Source organism: Salmo trutta, chromosome 38 (assembly GCF_901001165.1).
Source record: "Salmo trutta chromosome 38, fSalTru1.1, whole genome shotgun sequence".
Classification (NCBI taxonomy): domain Eukaryota; kingdom Metazoa; phylum Chordata; class Actinopteri; order Salmoniformes; family Salmonidae; genus Salmo; species Salmo trutta.
The window spans coordinates 12841939-12862935 of NC_042994.1; the positions used below are offsets into that span (position 1 = coordinate 12841939).

Here is a 20997-nt window from a genome sequence, read left to right on the forward strand (position 1 = left end):
TTATGAAAAAGCCCTTCTGGGATTTAGGTGTTTTATTTCAGCTTTACTCTGCTGAAGTAGTGTAACGAACGTCCAGCACCTTTGAAGATAAAATCAGGCACACAGTCACACCATCTGCCCTGAAGTGAAACAAATAGGCTAACAGTGGGGAAACCCAACACTGAACATGTCTAACGACACAGTGACAAACTGCTGTAAAAGTGCTTAAATGGATAGTTTGGGATTTATCTACTTTCCCAGAGTCAGATGAACTTGTGGATATCATTATGAAGAAAGTTAGAGGTAGTTTCGCGGGCCAATGTTAACTAGCGTCAGCGCAATGACTAGAAGTCTATGGGAACAGCTTAGCGCAATGACTAGAAGTCTATGGGAACAGCTTAGCGCAATGACTAGAAGTCTATGGGAACAGCTTAGCGCAATGACTAGAAGTCTATGGGAACAGCTTAGCGCAATGACGAAGTCTACAGTCTTCTAGTCATTGCGCTAAAGCTAGTTAACAACTTCCTTCAAACTGCCCGCAGAGACGTGAAAATGGTATCCACAAGTTCATCTGACTCTGGGGAAGTTGCCCAAATCCTGAACTATCCCATTAAAAAAAAAAAGACTTCTCTTATCTAATTATCACCATTGGGTGATAAGATCCTGAGGCCCCGTTCCTCCATACTCAGCGTGGAAAACGCGGAGTCAACGAAAGAGAGGAGAAGGGGGAGAGCAGCTGGTGCGTGGCCACGTTCCATCAGAGGCTCCATTGCCTGTGAGTGGACACACACACACACACACAGGCAGGGCCAGGCAAGGCCCCCGGGGCAGAGGCAAAGTCAGGCCACGTTGTATGGAATAAGAGAAAGACGAAAGAAGAGAGGAAAGTGGAGCGGTGAAGTCATGGCAGGGTGTGAACTATGGATGAGGTGGGGACTGGGGAGGGAGGGGCTGCAACAGAGGGGCGAGGTCATTAGGTCATGAGACCGGCAGGATGTTTGCACAGGGGATGGCAGGGAGAGACATAGGACAAAATACGCAGGGCCATGTGTATGGACATTGGACACACATGCACACACACAAAACTAGGGCTTCCCTATGCAAACCAGCTGGCCCAAATAGGCAAACACATCTACACAAACATCACACACTCATACCGCACACACATCTACTCAAACCCAGACTCAAACGTGAAAGCATGTCAACACAAAAGTGATTACTCCACCCCGACCTGTGTGTCATTGACAAACACACATAAACACACAAACTCCCACACAAAACAAACAGACGCAGCCATGATGCCACACCACGGGGCCTTGCTTTAACCTATTAGTGAGGGTGTGGCCACCCAGGATAGGATGAGGAAACACAGTGCATTGGTGAACGTGATCTGGGGCTGCAGTCGGGACAATGGAGGCCATTGTGCTGCTATGGCCAGAACCTCATCATCAGCATAATGCCCTTTACAGCCCCCCCACCACCACCACCACCATCACACTCACACAGCCACACTGTGCTACTGGGAGTGGGACACAGACAGGCAGCATGGACACCGCATGGAGACACTGTCTGACAGTGGCCAGTAAGAAAACAGTGCATGGACTGTGTCGACCAGCAAGAGCCAAGAACAAAGATAGTGGCGGCCAATAGGGACATCAAATGGGGGCAGTCAGTGACAGCCAGTAAGGACACAGTCCTGTGCTTGGGACTGTCTCAGTTAACAAGAAAAGTCCTGCTGATAAGAGTCAATAAGGAAATACCATTCTCCTATAAATCTTGAGAGCATAAGGCCTATTCTTCTTAAATACAAAAGAAAAATAATCAAAGAAGTAACTTAAGCAACTCAATTGTGAACAGCATGGCTCTCATTGTCTCTGGTAGCATGTTGTTTATTTAACTAGGCAAGTCAGTTAAGAACAAATTCTTATTTTACAATGACGGCCTAATGCATTAGCTAGTGTGTGTCTGCCTACACGGCCACAGGGCCTTGGCTTGCTGAGAAAGCCTGAGATATGTGCATAGCAGTCTCATTACGTCATGCAGCTGTTTAGGTGAATGATCCGTATGCATTACCCTGAGTGTCTGTCTTTAGTGTGTGTGTGTGTGTGTGTGTGTGTGTAAACATGCAAAACGGAGAAAAAAAGTGTACAGTTGAAGTCGGAAGTTTACATACACTTAGGTTGGAGTCATTAAAACTTGTTTTTCAACCACTCCACAAATGTCTTGTTAACAAACTATAGTTTTGGCAAGTCGGTTAGGACATCTACTTTGTGCATGACACAAGTAATTTTTCCAACAATTGTTTACAGACAGATTATTTCACTTATATTTTACTGTATCACAATTCCAGTGGGTCAGAAGTTTACATACACTAAGTTGACTGTGCCTTTAAACAGCTTGGAAAATTCCAGAAAATGACATCATGGCTTTAGAAGCTTCTGATAGGCTAATTGACATAATTTGAGTTAATTGGACGTGTACCTGTGGATGTATTTCAAGGCCTACCTTCAAACTCAGTGACTCTTTGCTTGACATCATTGGAAAATTAAAAGAAATCAGCCAAAACCTCAGAAAAAAATGGTAGACCTCCACAAGTCTGGTTCATCCTTGGGAGCAATTTCCAAACGCCTGAAGGTACCACGTTCATCTGTACAAACAATAGTACGCAAGTATAAACACCATGGGACCACGCAGCCGTCATACCGCTCAGGAAGGAGACGCGTTCTGTCTCCTAGAGATGAACGTACTTTGGTGCGAAAAGTGCAAATCAATCCCAGAACAACAGCAAAGGACCTTGTGAAGATGCTGGAGGAAACAGGTACAAAAATATCTATATCCACAGTAAAACGAGTCCTATATTGACATAACCTGAAAGGGCGCTCAGCAAGGAAGAAGCCACTGCTCCAAAACCGCCATAAAAAAGCCAGACTACGGTTTGCAACTGCACATGGGGACAAAGATCGTACTTTTTGGAGAAATGTCCTCTGGTCTGATGAAACAAAAATAGAACTGTTTGGCCATAATGACCATTGTTATGTTTGGAGGAAAAAGGGGGAGGCTTGCAAGCCGAAGAACACCATCCCAACCGTGAAGCACGGGGGTGGCAGCATCATGTTGTGGGGGTGCTTTGCTGCAGGAGGGACTGGTACACTTCACAAAATACATAGCATCATGAGGAAGGAAAATTATATGGATATATTGAAGCAACATCTCAAGACATCAGTCAGGAAGTTAAAGCTTGGTCGCAAATGGGTCTTCCAAATGGACAATGACCCCAAGCATACTTCCAAAGTTGTGGCAAAATGGCTTAAGGACAACAAAGTCAAGGTATTGGAGTGGCCATCACAAAGCCCTGACCTCAATCCTATAGAAAATGTGTGGGCAGAACTGAAAAAATGTGTGCGAGCAAGGAGGCCTACAAACCTGACTCAGTTACACCAGCTCTGCCAGGAGGAATGGGTCAAAATTCCCCCAACTTATTATGAGAAGCTTGTGGAAGGCTACCCAAAATGTTTGACCCAAGTTAAACAATTTAAAGGCAATGCTACCAAATACTAATTGAGTGTATGTAAACTTCTGACCCACTGGGAATGTGATGAAAGAAATAAAAGCTGAAATAAATCATTCACTCTACTATTATTCTGACATTTCACATTCTTAAAATAAGGTGGTGATCCTAACTGACCTACGACAGGGAATTTGAATTAGGATTAAATGTCAGGAATTGTGAAAAACTGAGTTTAAATATATTTGGCTAAGGTGCATGTAAACTTCAGAATTCAACTGTAGATGAATGTACGTTCATGGATATTTAATCCAACGTTCTCCTTTCTAAAACTTCTGCAATCACAAACTAACATCCCACAAGTTACAATACATTTACATCCCCCCCCCCCCCCCCCCCCCCCCCCGCGACCTTTAGGAGGAAGTGTGACGCTGTTTGGGTTCAGATTCCTATTCGGCTTATTTTGTGTGTGTGGGGAACAAAAGGCGTGCTGTGAAGAAGCTAAACCTCCCCACCACTGAAGACATTGGAGTCTGATTATGACAGACTTTATCAACTGCCCGGCCAGCAGAGGCCTTCAGTTCGAGTCACCAGACCAGTGTACGTGTTGGCTGAGGGGATAATGGCTCCCTGTCTGTGCCACCAAACCAGAGCTCCCACTTTGCCACTGTGGCTTGCGTCAGTCCCCCAAGCTTGCCCTCTCTCAGCTGTGCACTCCTCCATTGTGTGTGAACCTGCCAAGGAAATGGAGAGGGCAAAACCGACCCCGAGAGAGAGAGGTGACTACCTCCTGCCTGGTACTGCTTTCTAGTATTATCTTGCACTGTAGCTATACAAATAATTGGCTACTGTGCCAAGCATGGAATCGTAAGCCAGTTAGGCCTATTTGGGGGAAGAAGTTTTAAGTTCCAACAAACGAGAGAAATTGGAATGGGTTTGAAAACGTGAACGATAAGAGTCTGATAAAAGATGAATGTTAAATAGTACAGCAAACCCATGTAGCAAGCAGTGTGACTAGAAGACATCATCAAGGCTAGTTAGTAAAGAAGGGTGAAGTAACTAACCCAGTACAGAGCTTTAACAACAGTCAGATGAGAAGCAGCATTTAAACAGGATGCATTATTCAACACACTTCTTGCCTTACTTTACTACAAACAGAGAGTTGGGTTCATGACTAGATGACACACACAAGGTAAATGCTGAGGTAAAAAGGGGGCTGACTGCTGACTTGTCACTAAACTAGAGCAGAGGCAAGAGGGACTTCTGTAGCCTACAACAGTACCCACTGTTAGGATATTTTCAACGTCTTTGTGAGCGGTGGTGGCACCTGTGCTGAGTTGTTCATAACCCCCACTGTAAAGAACATCAGTCATTGCACCAACTCAGTCAAATACTGTATCAGGATACTGTCAAGTAAAGTAGTCTAAATGACAAAATTACCCCCAGCTCAATGTCCATCACTTTAGTGGTGTGGATTTCTATTTTCGTATTTCACATTATCCTTGTAATATTTTTCAAAGTCCTTGTTATAGTCGAAACGCTTTACTCAAACTGTCAGAAATGAATTGGCAATAATGACTGTCGCCACAAACATGGTTTTTTCCCCTCTTGGAAAGGGTCCATTCCAAAAAGGTTGGGAGCCTTGTGACTGCTATTGGTTCTTCTCAGACTCAAGATGGTTCTGAGAACTGGTGAGGTCCACTGGGATGTGTGTGTGTATTTATGTGTTTGTGTGTGTTTATGTGTTTATGTGTGTGTCAAACACCCGCCCAGTATTGTGCCCGCCCGGCCAGAAGCTCTTCGCATATGCATTTGGCTGCAATGAGGAACCAATGAGAAAACATGCCAAGGTGACAATGCAGGACACCACAAGTGTCTTGACAAAATACAGAGCACAAAGGGCGCAATGCATCGTCATAAATCCAGTGAAATTATTATTTGACAATAGAAAATAGAACACCGCATTGGGTTTCCATTGATGTCGAATGGATGATACCCCCAGGTATAGATAACGCACATTGTTATTACACTGTAACAGCAATGTAACAACTTACTTGTATCGAGTCATTCGCCATCGTTGTTCTTTGTGTCGTATTCCAGTGATGATGCCGTTCTAGACTAGACCAACTGGACTGGACACATGCGATTGTCCGGCGAGTGCTCACAATGGGCTTCTCCACCAATTTAGGCAGCTAGATGATCAATTCATCCAATTGTTGCTCAAATATGTGCTCTGTCCAAAAACTCACCACTATATTCTCTGAGATAAAGGGAACTTTTAAAAACAATTCTCAGCCAACGGTCAAAGATAATCCCATTGTGTCGCCTCAACGCGCCGCTGTCCAATGAAGCTGGTGATCCCAAAATGTTTGGTTGTTCGACTAATGGTTCGTTCAACAAATACAAAATGTTCCCGGTGAGTGTCTTTAAAATGTCAATAGGATAAAAGCATAAAACAAAACTGTTTGATTCCGTTCATTGTTCTTTTCTTTTGAGGCTAGCTTTCACCACACGGGAAACAAACGGCACGACTCCCTCCCTATCCGCGTAACAGACTCCGTAGAGGGATAGAGATCCATTGCTAACATAAAACGCTACAGCGGCAGAAAAACTGTCGAGATCCGTCTTCGTAGTAACATCCGTGAACCACGAACACGCGTCAGTCTCCCAGTATCACATGCCACAAAAGCCTTCTTTCAAACGAGACTATCTTATGCTTCCCTCGAGCAAAGTACCCAATGACCGAAGGGTGTCACTCTTCGTTTGCTCTTCGTTGGGTTTTGGAGGGCAGAGGAATATCGCCTTGTCTGTCCGCGCATTGCCGATGATGGCTTGAGCGGGAGGCTACACTTTTTTTTCTGATGAAGCTGCGCGCAGTTGCGCTGGCACAGCGTGTACGGTAGGTAGCAGGAGCGCGCCCAATGTATCATGTGACCATGTCCAGCCCGTGGATTTGTAATTTCCAACTTCTCATATTGAACGCTGTTGTTTATCTCTTTCCCCTCTCCCATATTTGCAATTTAGCCACACACAAAACAACTGTTATTGGTATTACTCTGCTTACAAGTAAAAATGTGCCCATGCAATCACAACCAGAAGATACATGGAGTACAGTATAATGAAAAGTATATGACTAAAACATTTAATATCGCAAATCTACAAGTTACACTCATTATCTAATATTGAAAATAGTGGATACATACTATCCTACATTAAGCAACAAGCCATTAGGTCAATACATAACAATAGTCCCAAAGGTGAATTGAGGTACAGTGTTGTGCAGAAGACATGTGTGTGTGTGAGTGAGAGTGAGAGGCAGGTAGCCTAGCGGTTAATAGTGTTGGGCCAGTAACCAAAAGGTTGCTGGTTCGACTTCCAAAGTTGGCAAGGTGGAAAAATATGCCGTTCTGCCCTTGAGCAAGGCAGTTAACCCCCAACAACAACTGCTTCAGAGGGGCTGGGTTAAATGCGGTAGACACATTTCGGTTGAATGCATTCAGCTGTGCAGCTGACTAGGTATCCCCTTTCCCTATTGGCCTCCTTATCCATACATAAGCAGAAACTCAAACTATAGCTGAATAAAACAAAAACAAATCTCAGGGCATGCAAATAGGAGATTTGCTTACAGAGAATTTGATACTGACAGAGGGAGACTGAGACGGAAAAGCAAAGGAGCACCTGGTCATAGTTGATGATAGGTGAAAAACATCACACAAAGGCTATGAAAATGCACACCAGAAATAGCCTGCTTACATCTGATAGCGGTAATGAGCAGGCTAAATAAACATAGCCTACATTCACATCATAAAGTGTTCCATCCTATTTCCTTGTGGGCAGGAGTTTATTTTATTTTACCTTGGTCAGTTTCCAGGCTATTGCTTGCTGGAGTATATTATGGGGAATACATCTGCAATATACTGCTAATAATGTTAATCTAGAATGAAAAATACTGTACAAAGTAGTATAAATCATGTTCTTGCCTTTGACAGTTTATCAGATCAGAGTTGTTCCTGGTCAGGTCCTGCATGACAGTCTTAGGCTGTGTTGGCACAGGCAGTCCAATTCTGATCTTTGCCCAATTCTTAGCAAAAGAGCTGATCTGATCTGATTGGCCAATTAGTGGAACAGATCAGAATTGGACTGCCTGTGTAAACACAGCAATAGACCTTGTTTTGACCTCCATAATCTCTGCAACCCAGAACCAAATCTCGCATGAGTGCCGGGCCAGCTACTCGATTAGGTTCCGGTAGGGAGAGGTTAAAATATTGGACTAGTGCGAGCGAGTGGTGGAAGCAGGATGGACTTTGGAAGCCGTCTTTGGTAGCCGTCATAAGAGACTGTGACCTCCACAGCCCTGAGTTATTACATTTGAATGATCTAAACTGTCAAAGGCAAGAACATGATCTATTCTACTTCGTAAATTTCCAGAAGTGTTTTTCATTTTGGAATAAGATTATTAGCAGTATATTGCAGATGTATTCCCTCAGAAAGGTCAAATTAGAAAATACTCAAATGTAACTCTTATTGTGTCAATACCAATACACTTAAGAGTGTTAAAGCCTAGATTGACTATAATGACTGGCACAGTGAACTCATAATATTGATGCAGTACACACATCAATTTGCACTTAAGAATTTGTAGTCTACATTAGGCCTGTTAAAAACAAAAAATAGAGGTTAAAAATAGATGCAAGTACATGTTTATTTAATTAAATAGGTCCGGGCCGGGCTATGGGGGGAGTCATCATGATTTGTAATGGTTTGTTATTGGGGGGGTTTCGTCATCAGCCACGTCGTCTTGGTCCGCTTCCTTGGCCCTTTCAGCCAAGAGCTCCTCGGTGAGGGTGATGTCACTCCTTGAGGAGGTTGAGGAGTATGATCTCCCACTACCACTGCTCCTCCTGGCTCCAAAATGGCCGTCAGAGCTCCAATCCTCAGCATGGTCATCTATGACGTGTGTGATAGTGTCCGCCATGCAACAGATGGCTCCCTCGCCACCATAGCGTGGGGGTATGGTTGGAATCATCAAATGTGTTGTGAGTAGGGGGGGTTTGTCTCCCTCTTCTGTTGACTCTGGGTTTGTAGAGGAGGCAGGTGCACTGAAGTGCCTACTAAGTGGGTATCCCCACACAATTACTTTTTACCGCTTCTTTTTTTGCAGGGGAGGCAAAATAGTTTTGCCATGGCAGTTGTAATCCGCAGGAGGAGAGACTGTTTTTTTCCCGGCTCATCAGCCACGGTATCTGAACAGGTGACAGAGAACAGGGGATGACATCATTAGGACAAACCGTAAAATAAACTTTTGCAACAGAAAACAAAAACACAATTTTTTTAGTTCAAGGAAGTTCCTCCCTGTTACTTCCATTTAATGAATAAGGCCCTGATAACTTCATCATAGTCTCTTCCCCTAACATTACAATGGTGGTAATGTTAGGGGATGGTGGTGAAATAATGGTGGTGAAATAATAGAATTTTGTTGAAGATAAATAGACATGTGGACTGACAGAAGGGAGGACTTACCATCAGTGCCAAGGGGAGCCACCTTGTTCTTCTTCAGGGTCTTCTTGCGACCTCGCTTCCCCTTTCCTAACTTCCTCATTGCCTCGTCCTTCACTGTCTTCTTAGTAGAGAGAGAAACAGATATGAGTTGGTGCCTCACAATCAAACAGCCCCAATAACTCAGCAACCTACTGGTTAATGGTAGTCTCCTTACCTGTGTGGAGGTGCTGTCCACAAGGTCTGTGGAGAGGGAGCTGCTGCTGGCCTTCTCCAAGCTAGCAGAGTCACATTTCGGAGCCACCTCCTCTTGGTCCTCTTCCAGGGTTTCCCCCTGGGCCAAGAGTTCCTCTGTGAGGGTGATGTCACTCTTTGAGGAGCTTGAGGAGGAGCATGACCTCCCACTACCACGGCTCCTCCTCGCTCCAAAATGGCCGTCTGAACTCCAGTCCTGGGCGTGGTCGTCTATGACACGCGCGATGGTGTCTGCCATGCAACATATGGCTCCCTCGCCACCATAGCGTGCGGTGCGCAGTTGAGCCCGGTTGGAGTCCGAGCGCAGGGACAACCTTTTAGCCGCAGCCTTCACAATGGCCTTCATTGCATCTTCCCCCCTGAATTGGATGCTCTCCTCCAGGCTGAAGAGGACAGAGATGTCAACATACCTAAGGGCATGGTGGACCTCCAAAAATAGATTCTTCATCAGCCTGAAGGGGTCATTCGCCCTCCTGGCCTGGGGGGACTCTGAGGCCTCCAGTCGGTGCAATATGCCCTGGAGGATGAGCTTCAGGGTCTGGGGGCTCATGACGGTGTCCCTGGGACTGCCGCGTAGGGGGATGTCCTCTTCGATGAGGATCTCACCCGGCAGGAGAGAGGGAATCTTCTCCAGGAGGTCCTGCCTGGCCTCGGTGGGGGTCAGGGAGCCGGTACTCACCTCAGAGACATCAGCTCCCCCGACTTCTTCTTCCAAGGTCTGGGCAGGAGCTGCCCATGTTGCCTGAGTGGTCGTCAGGGACCCCTCAATCATGGAGGTGCTGGGGACTCTCTCATCTTCATCCAGACAGGGGTTGACCTCCAGGGTCTTTGCAGGAGCTGCCCATGCTGCCTTGGTTGAGGTGTAGGGCTCCAAATGGAGGACAGTTATGACACTCGCGAACACCTCTTCTTCCTCTGATGAAGAAGGACACGGTGTGTCAGGGAACCTGTCCCTGGCACCAGAATCCAATCCTAATAAAACACTCATATTCTGAACTGGTTCGAATCCACATCCATGTATAGCACTATGAAGTATCTAGTACATTTACTAGAATGGTAATACACAGGTTATTACAGGGTTTATACTGGTCATAATGATAAAACAGGTTATAAGTGTACCTTTCTGGATGACGACACTGGCCCTGTAATCGTCGTTGCAGGTCCTGTTCAGCATCTGTTCCAACCAGGCAGTCAGGACCTGGCAGACGGCCTCTAGTCAAATCAACATTTATTTAAAGTGTTGCTTCACATACAACATGTCACAAAACACTTTACAGAAAAGTAGAAAAAACAGGAGAGAGAAGAGGGTAAAACAGCCCAGTCATAGCTGCAGGAAGTAGGGGTGCTGAGGGTGCTGCAGCACCCCCGATAAATCAATATATATATATACACAGTACAAGTCAAAGGTTTGGACACACCTGCCCATTCAAGGATTTTTCTTCATTTTCACTATTTTCTACATTGTAGTATAATAGTGAAGACATCAAAACTATGAAATAACACATATTGAATCATGTAGTAACCTAAAAGGTGTTAAGTAAATATTTTAGATTTCAGATTGGCTATTGATGACAGCTTTGCACACTCTTGGCATTCTCTCAACCAGCTTCATGAGGTAGTCACCTGGAATGCTTTTCCAACAGTCTTGAAGGAGTTCCCACATATGCTGAGCACTTGTTGGCTGTTTTTCCTTCACTCTGCAGTCCAACTCATCCCAAACCATCTCAGTTGGGTTGAGGTCGGGTGATTTGTGGAGGCCAGGTCATCTGATGCTACACTCCATCACTCTTCTTGGTCAAATAGCCCTTACACAGCTTGGAGGTGTGTTTTGGGTCATTGTCCTGTTGAAAAACAAATGATAGTCCCACTAAGCGCAAACCAGATGAGATGGCGTATCACTGCAGAATGCTGTGGTAGCCATGCTGGTTAACTGTGCCTTGAATTCTAAATAAATCACTGACAGTGTCACCACAGCAAAGCACCCCCACACCTCTTCCTCCATGCTTCACGGTGGGAAACACATGCCGAGATCAGCCGTTCACCTACTCTGCGTCTCACAAAGATAGGGCGGCTGGAAGCAAAAATCTCAAATTTGGACTCATTTAGACCAAAGGACAGTTTCTTGGCCCAAGCAAGTCTGTTCTTCTATTGTGTCCTTTAGTAGTGGTTTCTTTGCAGCAATTCGACCATGAAGGCCTGATTCACACAGTCTCCTCTGAACAGTTGATGTTGAGATGTGTCTGTTACTTGAACTCCGTGAAGCATTTTTTTGGGCTGCAACTGAGGCTGGTAACTCTAATGCACTTATCCTCTGCAGCAGAGGTAACTCTGGGTCTTCCTTTCCTGTGGCAGTCCTCATAATAGCCTGTTTCATCATAGCGCTTGATGGTTTTTGTGACTGCACTTGAAGAAACTTTCAAAGTTCTTGAAATTTTCCGGATTGACTGACCTTCATGTCTTAAAGTAATGATGGACTGTCGTTTCTCTTTGCTTATTTGAGCTGTTCTTGCCATAATATGGACTTGGTATTTTACCAAATAGGGCTATCTCATGTATACCACACCTACCTTGTCACAACACAACTGATTGGCTCAGGGAAAGAAATTCCAAAAATGAACTTTTGTCAAGGCACATCTGTTAATTGAAATGTGACTACCAGGTGACTACCTCATGAAGCTGGTTGAGAGAATGCCAAGAGTTTGCAAAGCTGTCATCAAGGTAAAGGGTGGCTACGTTGAAGAATATCAAATTAATTTTAATTTGTTTAACTATATGACTCCATATGTGTTATTTCATAATTTTGATGTCTTCACTATTATTCTACAATGTAGAAAATATTTAAAAAATAAGGAAAATCCTTGAATGAGTAGGTGTGTCCAAACTTTTGACTTATATATATATATATATATATGGGTGCTGCATTATTTTTATCACAAAATTAGTGAACTAGGCCTTTATTACTCCTGTATGAGCAGAGGAAAATACTCATCAGCAGAGCGGAGAAAAATATTTCCTCCCCCATCGACAGCACCCTCACCCCAAAACATCTTTGTCACAGTGTAAATGGCAATAACAATAATAACAATGGGGTAAAAGGAGACAAGACTACATAATAACTAACCTAGTGCCCTCTTGTCGTAATCGGAGAGTGAAGTGGAGGCCTGGGGGGTCAAGATCAGGGAGCTGCCCCTCTCCGACATAGCTGCCCACCTCCCACGAGGCTCTGCCCCCTCCTCCTCCTCAACCCCATGAGACCATGTGGAGTTGCTGTCCCACAAATCCTCCTCACTGGATGTGGGAGTGCTGGGAGGCTGGTTCTGCTCCATGTCCCAAGTGCTGGTCGGACAAATCTCCCCTGGCCTCTCCCCAAGCAGGGCAAAGACAGGGAGGGACCCCTCACTGAGAGCTTTATGGACATCCCTCCCCTTGGCCCTCCTCACTGACCCCAGTTCTCCCACACTGACGCTGGAGTGGAGTGTGTCTTTCTGGGGATAAACCCTCTTCATCTCCTCTGCCTGATTACAGAGGCTGAACCATCTCGATCTCTGTGAGGACCCAGAGTGACTCCAGCTGTTGTCCTCCCCCTCCTGGAGGGTTTCCAGGGCCATAATGGTGTAGTGGGCCCTTCCCTCTGAGTTCACATCTGGAGAAGACCGGCAGGTGGATGGAGATGAGGCAGTGGACGACCCTGACAACCTACTGGATGAGCTGTCGTCTCCATTTGCCAGTAGCAGAGGTCTGGTGAAGTTCTCTAACTCGCCCATGTCTGCCTCAATGGTGGACAACTGACCTAGGGCTGAACCAATATGCTCCTCCATCCAGCCCTGCTCTGGAAGGGGGTGCAGGCCACTTCTGTCGGAGCAGGACACACTTGGATGTTCCAGAGATAGTGGTTGAGCATCCACACACTCTGCCAGCTGACAGAGGTTTAACGCCAACTCTGGTATGTTGGACCTGCTCGATCCCTGTGATGACCCAGGGCGACTCCCATTCCGGCCGTTGTTGCCTCTTCCGGACCTCATGTGGTGGATCTGTCGGGCGACCTCCTGGGCACTCTCACAGGCATCCCTGAACAGCACTGAGAAGATGCTGGAGAGCCTCTCTTCGGTCAGAGTGATGCATGGATTGGTGGTCTCCAGGTCATTCATACCAGAGAAGAGGTCCTCCTGGGCATTCCTCATGATGTTACTCACAGCCATGTCTGCTATACCCTGAATCTCCTTGTCTGTCTCAGAATTGGGCGTGGGGGGCTGCCCGCCCCGGAGCCTCCCCTTCGGCTCAGAGCTCCGCCGGTGGAACATCTCCGAGACGATCTTCAGCACCCCTGACCCCCGGCAGGAGGAGTGGAGTGACTCTGGACTGGAGATCCTGAGCAGAGCTATCGCTGGCTGGAGGACCTCATAGGACATGTTTTCCAGGTCCTCTATGGTCACATTCTTAGAAAGAAATACAACAACTTAAAGTGACATCATTTCCTCTTAGCTTTTAAGTTACATGTATTTTGTTGTTGTTGGCATGAGGTAAAGAAGTAGAAATGGGGGACTTACCTTTGGTTTGAGGAACTTCCTGATGAGCTTTCTCTGACTGGAAAAGAAAAAACAAACAACAAGAATCCTTGGTTAGTGGACTGGCAACTAGATTATATTTTTTTCTACTGCACATAACACGGTTCAGAGCAGGACTCACGGGTGAGACTTCAGGAAGTCCTCTAGACAGGGCGCCTCCTCTACATTCTCAGGTGTCATCTCACGGGGTGGGTCCACCAGAGAAGTGTCATCGGAGGTGACATTACTCTCTGGGGTCTCTGGGGTCAGGGGATCATCAACAGATGGAGAGGAGTTCATTATCATCCCATCCTCAGGTGTCAAGGGGCCTGGTGGCTCTGAAACAGAAGACAATCAGAATTACCACCTAACAAGCTAGTAACCACGGCAACGACTCGATTTAATAACCACTGTGTCACCAAAACCCACCTGTTGTCTCCACCTTAGTCACTTTAGTGCCCTTCTTGATAGCTGGCAGGACACCTACAGAAAGAGGAGAGTCAAACCATTAGTTGATCCTTCCACCATATTGCATGTTCTTTTATAATTATATCAATAAATCCAGGTATTTTGGAAGTGGTGATCAATACTCACTGTAACTGGTCGTCGGAGATAGAAGAGGTGGCGGCAGCGCCATGTCACCAACGACTTGGCGGCTTGTTTTTTTTGCCGCTGCATTGGCCTCCCTAGCCTTTCTGGGCTCAATGGCCTCTCTGGCGTCCTTTTCGGCCTTGGCCATCTTGGCCTGATGGCTCAGCCTGGGGCCTTGAGGGGGCTTCAGCACGAATTTCTGAGAGAAACAACAACAGTAGCAAAATCATATCACCATAAAATCCACCTCTTTCACCATAGACATGACAGCACTGAATGACATGTCACATAAGGGTTAACCTTAGAATCAGAATTAGAGTCAGATTCCAATGCTATTGGTTCTAACTAGTAAATGACCCATGCATCATTATCTTGTTTTAAACAGATTTCTGGTTGAGAACATGTCATATTACTAGATTAACACCAACTGGTCTCTCTCTCAGTTACAACCACGTAAAGATTTCAAAACAAAGCGTCCTTATACAACCAGGGGCGCGTTCAGCAAGGCGGAAAGTTTAGCAACATTCACTGACCAAAAATGGACAAGCGTGTCTTAGGCCTATACATCATTAGCATATGAACGACAGTATTGTCCACTTGACCAACGAACCAATCAAAATAGATGTCCAATTAAGGCAAAGAATTTCTGACTGAAGACCCAAACAAAACGAATGTGACAGGCGCTCGGGATTTGATCTTCTAAGAGGGTGACCAAAATTGGAAGTGGGCAGGGCTTAATCACATTAAAAGCCCAAACACAATTGAAGTGGGTAATGCTTAGAGCCAACCAGTCCGCTCTGAGAGGTTTGCCTGGAGAAAATTCAGCATGCCTAACATTGCAAAACTTTTTCCAATTGAACAGATACATATTTCACTCTGAACTGTTCAAAACGTTTTCCAACAGAACTCAAAGCCATTTCTAACCTTTAGGGGGCTCTTCTTGGTGCAGTCCACCAGTGCTGGCAGCCTTGGTTCATCATGGTTGTCTGTCTGGAGCACCTGTTCTCCAACACTAGCTTGGACAGTGCCAGCCTGGGGTATAGGTACAAAATGAACTAAATTACACTTGAGTCCTCCATTTTTATGCCCACTTTTCCAACCATAAAGCATAACAGTCTGTTTTTGCATAGGCCAGCGGTTTTCAACCCTCTCCTTGTGGAACCCCGGATGTTTCACAATTTTGCTGTAGCCCTAAACAAGCAAACCTCATTAAAACCTATTCAACGGCTTGATGATTAGTTGACAAGTTGAATCAGGTGTGCTAGCTGTGGAATACTGTGGAATGTCTGGGGGTCCTCTAGGAGAGGTTTTAAAACCCCTGGAATATGGCTGTACTACTAAAAATATTTCCCCATTACAGAGACACACAGATAAAAAAAAAATTCATCATATATGAGACTTACCTTTAGACAACTCTCCTCAGCCGTTTATGACTTACCCATTTTATTTTAAGACATCCTTCAGATTGGACCTGTACAATGATAGAAAAATAATAAACAAATATATGTTTATATAAAATGTTTGAACATTTTAAGTACAATACTTACAGTTACACAGAATTTCTTGTCCAGGCAAAGTAATGTCTTTGAACATGAGGATGACTGTCCAATGCAAACTATCAACTCAACTGAGCCAATCAATTTAATAATTTCTTGACTGCGTTTACGTCATAGGCTCATATATTACGTCATGGCACTATACACGATTACGTCAACTACAACAGCGCACAGTGACTACGCCGGGAGATTAATACATTTTCTCATCACATACGAGATCTCTAAAAGCTTAAAATGTAATGTAACCCAATTCACATTGATTCAGTGGGTTTTTATATATCAATGTTTCCCTCTGGTGGCAAGAACTGAAAGAGCCATCAATCAAAGTCTAGAGCCGGTTGTCATCGTCAGTCTGCACACTCACTTCTGAACTTTTGATAGAGTTAGAATAATAGAGTTAGAATAATAGAGTTAGAATAATAGAATTAGAATAACTTTATTCATGTAGCTGGTATGGATACTAATACTGACAAATCAAAGCATAATTGTTTTCATACCAGTGTTGTCAAACAAACGATGATATTTGGCTTGACAATGACAGCGGTGTTAAGATATGTCATTTTTGTAATTTTGCAATCATTTATTTATTTGTCTCCATAGGCAGAAAGGTTGCCTATCTCCAATTATCTATATAAATAAACCCACATAACTGTTAAGAGGTTTTGTGCATGTTTCGGCCAGCAGAGGGATCCGCTTGCTCTAGTCTAGTGTTTGCATCAGGCGCTCACAGTAGTAGTTATCGCACTAGGCTAGCCTGCAAACTGACAAATTCTGTTGAGACGGGGCCGAGCGTCAGCTATAGAAGCCAAGGGAAAGAGAGGAGGCTGGAGACGGAGACCGATTGAGAACCGTACTTGTCAAGTTCTGGACTGACGGTGGGACGGGAACTTCTAAGGCGCCGCACATGAGCTCTACAACGATTCAGAGGAGTGCTGAAAGTGGCTTAGGTGTAACTTAGTTAGCTAATAGCTAACTATCCTCAATTCATGAAAATACTGGCTAAGTACCCTCATAACTTGTAAAGTGTTCAATTAATACAACACACAAGAAACCCGTGTCTTATATTGCAGTTGCTAGCTAGCTAACAAGCTAAAGCTAGCTAGCTAGTGAAGGATTTCGAGGTGTCAACCGAAAGCGAACATTGGTTATTATTATTTTTATTTGTATGAAAACAGAAATACAAAAACAGAAATACAAAAAGTTTTATAGTACGTCTTGCTTTTTGTTTTTACACTTACTGATAATTGCAAAATAATATTTAAATTCTATCTTAAACAATGTGAAGAGGGGTTTGTTCTCTGCCCACTTCATTTTATGGATAAAGAATCTACCACGAAACCCCCAAAAATGAACAATGAAAGTTAAATCAGGGTCTATATCATTTGGTTCAAAATAAAACAATATAAGAGTCTCTCAAATTCATATTAATTGTCGTTTCTTTTAAAATAAAATCTTCTAACTCACTCAAATCTTCTGACATAAGAAGAGTCCCAAAATAAATGGTCAAGAGTTTCTGGCTCACAACCACAAGATACACATTTGATGTCATAACTATTTTGAATCTGTGTATAATTAAGGTCTTTACAGGGTAGATTCTATGAATGAGTTTGTATGATACTTCTTTCACCTTATTAGATACACAATATTTGCCAAACAACTTTGTTCCAGATCACTTGTCCTAGGGCCGCATTCCAGTATATTTTAGCAGAGGGAATAGTAACACCTTGACATAGTTTTCTTAGATAATTGTTATTACGTTTATAGTTTAAAATGTAAATTCCTTCTAGCTGTATTGAGGCTACAAAGAAAGCATGGAACAGGTGGAGCTGAGAAATTATCTTGAATCATCAACAGACACAGGTGAGTTACTGTCAAAATGCATAGGTAGCTTAATAATTATGTACACGAAAAACGTGCTACACTCGCAATAACATCTGCTACCATGTGTGTGTGACCAATAGAATTTGATTTGATTCTGCTAATCAAACTCAAATCAACAAATAATAATCCGAAATTTCTCAGACAATGTGGCGCATGTAGAGGCTAGTGCTTTGGCGCCCTCATGTGGCGACCAACGGTACAAAGGGTATGCGGATTGGGAGTTCACGTCGTCATGCCGGGATATCAACAGGATGCATCATCAGAGGCTCCGAGCCATTGAGCGGCAACTCCAGTACCTGCTGGATAAAGCGGATGAGTATCAGACGCACCTTTTATACAGGTAACGTTAGTCAGTTTGGAAAGTTGTTAATGTAGTCTAAGGTAATGATAGGTAGAGGTTAGGTGAATCAATGAAGAGTGCAGCTGAACTATACAATTACATCTAGTAGTGTTTCAAGTTATTGTTTATCATTTATCCAAGGGGTTAAAGTAATACATAATGAAGTCCTGTGACATAACTGTGTGTCTGTGTGCGTTATCTGCAGGCATGACAATATGCAGAAGGAACACTTTGCTCACGTGGTGCCTACTTTCCTGCGGACCTGTCAGCCCTACTTCACTTACCTGGAGTCGACCGCTCGCAGCTTCCTGCCCCAGCACACGCCTCCACCCATGTACATCCGCTCACGAGTAAGAGCCTCAACTCGAACCTACTCATATGAATCTGGGTAGGACAAAACTCACTCTTTATTGAGTGACAGTGTCCGCTCTATCCTCAGTTCATGCACCTTGGTTGGAAAGTGAGGTAGCGGCAGTGATCCCTTCGCACTCTTTATTGATATTAAATGTATTCTACACTTTAAACCAACTTAAATGTCTATGTGAATCAACTCTGGCCAAGAAAATAGGTGTATGAGAGGTTTGAGAACTAATAGAGAAAGATCAAGAGATGCTGTAGACTGAGAGTGGTGTGTATTGAGTAATTGTGTATATTTGTCTGTATTTATGTGTTTGTCCATCTGTCCAGTTGTTAGACTTCTCCCAGAAACTGTGTGAGAGGTTGGAGCAGCTGGTCTTGACCTATGCCTCCTTTGACTTTCTCTCACTGGAAGAGACTGATCCGGCAAGGTACTGTACTTACCAGAAGAGGCTGGTTGGAGGAGCTATAGGAGGATGGGCTCATTATAATGTCTGGAATGGAGTAGATGTGTTTGATACCGTTTCATTTATACAATTCCAGTCATTACGATGAGCCCGTCCTCCTATAGCTCCTCCAACCAGCCTCTTCTGGTCATCGCTCCTCCCACCAGCCTCTGGTACTTACACCATAACATCTGAAGGCTGTGAGCCACCACAAACACACAGATGCACATACAAACGCATATCGCCGCTGTCAGGTAAAAACCTCATCTCCAAAACGGACACTTTTCAGGAAAGTGAGAACTCCCATATTAGACTATTTTTAACAAACATACAATTTTGAAATTTCATGAGAAATTCAGAATACATTGAGAAGAGTTAGTGCTTTCAACACTGAGTTGCAAGGTTTTCATCAGACAGCGACGATATGTACCAACAACTACTTGAATACCTGTATTTAGATCCACACATGGAACATTGTGGAGTATGACCCAAATATATAGAGGACAGATTCTTGGACTTGTCAACCCTTATTCTCATTCGTCTGACACTCATTCCACAATCCTTCATCCAGCCATTTATGTATCTATCATTCTCCCCCTCTCTCCATTCCAGTGTCTCCCATTTCTACATTGGCAAGTGTCAGATAGACAGTGTGGGGCTGTCCATATACAGGTACTGCCGTCTAGCCCCGTACCTGGCTGGGGTCCACACTGGCCTGTACAAACGCATGCGCTGGAATGTGGAGAGACCCAGAGAGAGCCTACAGCAGGAAATGGATGGCGAGATGGAGGGACATCCAGAGGAGGACTGGCCAGTGGCAGGGAAAGGGAGAGCCACCGAGACAGAGTAGTGAGTGAGAGAGAGAGAGGGGGCGGTAGAGAAAGGGTTAACGTAAGGCACAACATGCCAAAACTTAGGGACTCTTTTGAACTGAGATGTTCGATGACAATGTGCATTTTGAAATTCAGGCCTAAGAACAGTCGATCAGATGGCATCTCTCACTGCCTGTGTGACTGCCTGTGTGACTGCCTGTGTGACTGCCTGTGTGACTGCCTGTGTGACTGCCTGTGTGACTGCCTGTGTGACTGCCTGTGTGACTGCCTGTGTGACTGCCTGTGTGACTGCCTGTGTGACTGCCTGTGTTTCTTGTGCAGCTACTTCCTGTGCTACGAGGACGCCCCTGAGGAGCCTGCTGAGGGGGGCTATGGAGAGGGTAAAGGGGAGACGGTTGCTATAGGCAATATGGTCAAAATGTGGTCAATCGGTCAGTGGATCCAAACGTATCCTGACCCTGTGAGAGACGACATCTACGACTGGTACAGTCACACTCAGATCGCTTCACAACACTCTTTCATCTTTGACTTGTTTAAAGAATACTTAAGAGTAAGTACCATGTTAATATAGCTCACACGGTGTGTGTGTGTGTGCCTGTGTGTGTGTTTGTGCATCTCTATGCGCGTGTGTGTGTGTTCGTGTTTGTTCCAGGGTGCTGTGCTGGGTTCCGCAGGCTAGGTACCACAGGCTGTTGTGTCTGGGAGGAGAGGAGCCCTCTGCTTGCAACGCTACTGACTGCCTGCTGGGGGCATTGTTTTCTCAACAGAGCCCAGTGGAAGGCCCCAGTCGTGAAACAACATAAGAGACAAGCCACTGTTCTAGTACTGCCTTTGGCCATAACATGTTCTCATTGATTTAAAGGATTTAACATGACTTTTTGTTAGATTTACATTGTGTTATGTTTGGCTAATGTTTTCAAATCTCAGTAACTATTAGGAAGGACTTTAAGGACTGAACACTAACATAGGTCTGGTTCCTACAAGCCAGTCATCCATGACAAATGTTTTCCTTATGGTTCCTTACGTTTTGTATAAAAACGAATATCATTTATAAAGACCAAGTTTTATTACCAATTCCCTACCAGCTAGTGATAGATTTGAACTGTATCTGATGTTGTCTATTCATATTCAAGGTTTTATTGAGCGTGTGTTACTGTATTGTGTGGTTGTTGGAAATCATTTTGTATGATAAGAATAAAAGTATTGACCTGTCA

At 44.5% G+C, this 20997-nt stretch overlaps 3 protein-coding genes across 6 annotated transcripts in view; 1 reads left to right on the forward strand and 2 right to left on the reverse strand.

Annotated features, from left to right (window-relative positions):
• LOC115178288 (serine/threonine-protein kinase N1) overlaps window positions 1-6354 on the reverse strand; it is a 58344-nt gene extending 51990 nt beyond the window's left edge. The window contains exon 1 of the mRNA XM_029739399.1: window positions 5539-6354. Within this exon, the coding sequence (XP_029595259.1) occupies window positions 5539-5559 (21 nt within the window). The 5' untranslated portion in view covers window positions 5560-6354. The remainder of the gene's footprint in view (window positions 1-5538) is intronic.
• Window positions 6355-8131: 1777 nt separating this feature from the next.
• On the reverse strand, window positions 8132-15955 carry LOC115178755 (uncharacterized). Of its 3 annotated transcripts, none has more exons than XM_029740038.1 (12): window positions 15918-15955; window positions 15774-15841; window positions 15295-15402; window positions 14374-14569; window positions 14209-14262; window positions 13922-14117; window positions 13783-13819; window positions 12357-13671; window positions 10355-10447; window positions 9198-10207; window positions 9005-9101; window positions 8132-8727 (listed from the first exon to the last, which is right to left on the reverse strand). In XM_029740038.1, exons 4-12 carry the CDS (start codon window positions 14516-14518, stop codon window positions 8618-8620), a joined length of 3057 nt encoding a protein of 1018 aa, XP_029595898.1. In that variant the 5' UTR covers window positions 14519-14569; window positions 15295-15402; window positions 15774-15841; window positions 15918-15955; the 3' UTR covers window positions 8132-8617. The 3 variants fall into 3 exon arrangements, with proteins under 3 accessions (XP_029595898.1, XP_029595896.1, XP_029595897.1); XM_029740036.1 differs by having other exon boundaries at window positions 9005-9104; XM_029740037.1 differs by lacking the exons at window positions 15295-15402; window positions 15774-15841; window positions 15918-15955 and adding an exon at window positions 14784-14860 and having other exon boundaries at window positions 9005-9104.
• Window positions 15956-16576: 621 nt separating this feature from the next.
• LOC115178655 (UPF0575 protein C19orf67 homolog) lies at window positions 16577-20997 on the forward strand. Of its 2 annotated transcripts, XM_029739911.1 has the most exons (8): window positions 16579-16869; window positions 17714-17786; window positions 17949-18147; window positions 18353-18497; window positions 18835-18935; window positions 19563-19799; window positions 20105-20266; window positions 20436-20997. In XM_029739911.1, exons 2-8 carry the CDS (start codon window positions 17738-17740, stop codon window positions 20584-20586), a joined length of 1044 nt encoding a protein of 347 aa, XP_029595771.1. In that variant the 5' UTR covers window positions 16579-16869; window positions 17714-17737; the 3' UTR covers window positions 20587-20997. The 2 variants fall into 2 exon arrangements, with proteins under 2 accessions (XP_029595772.1, XP_029595771.1); XM_029739912.1 differs by lacking the exon at window positions 19563-19799 and having other exon boundaries at window positions 16577-16869.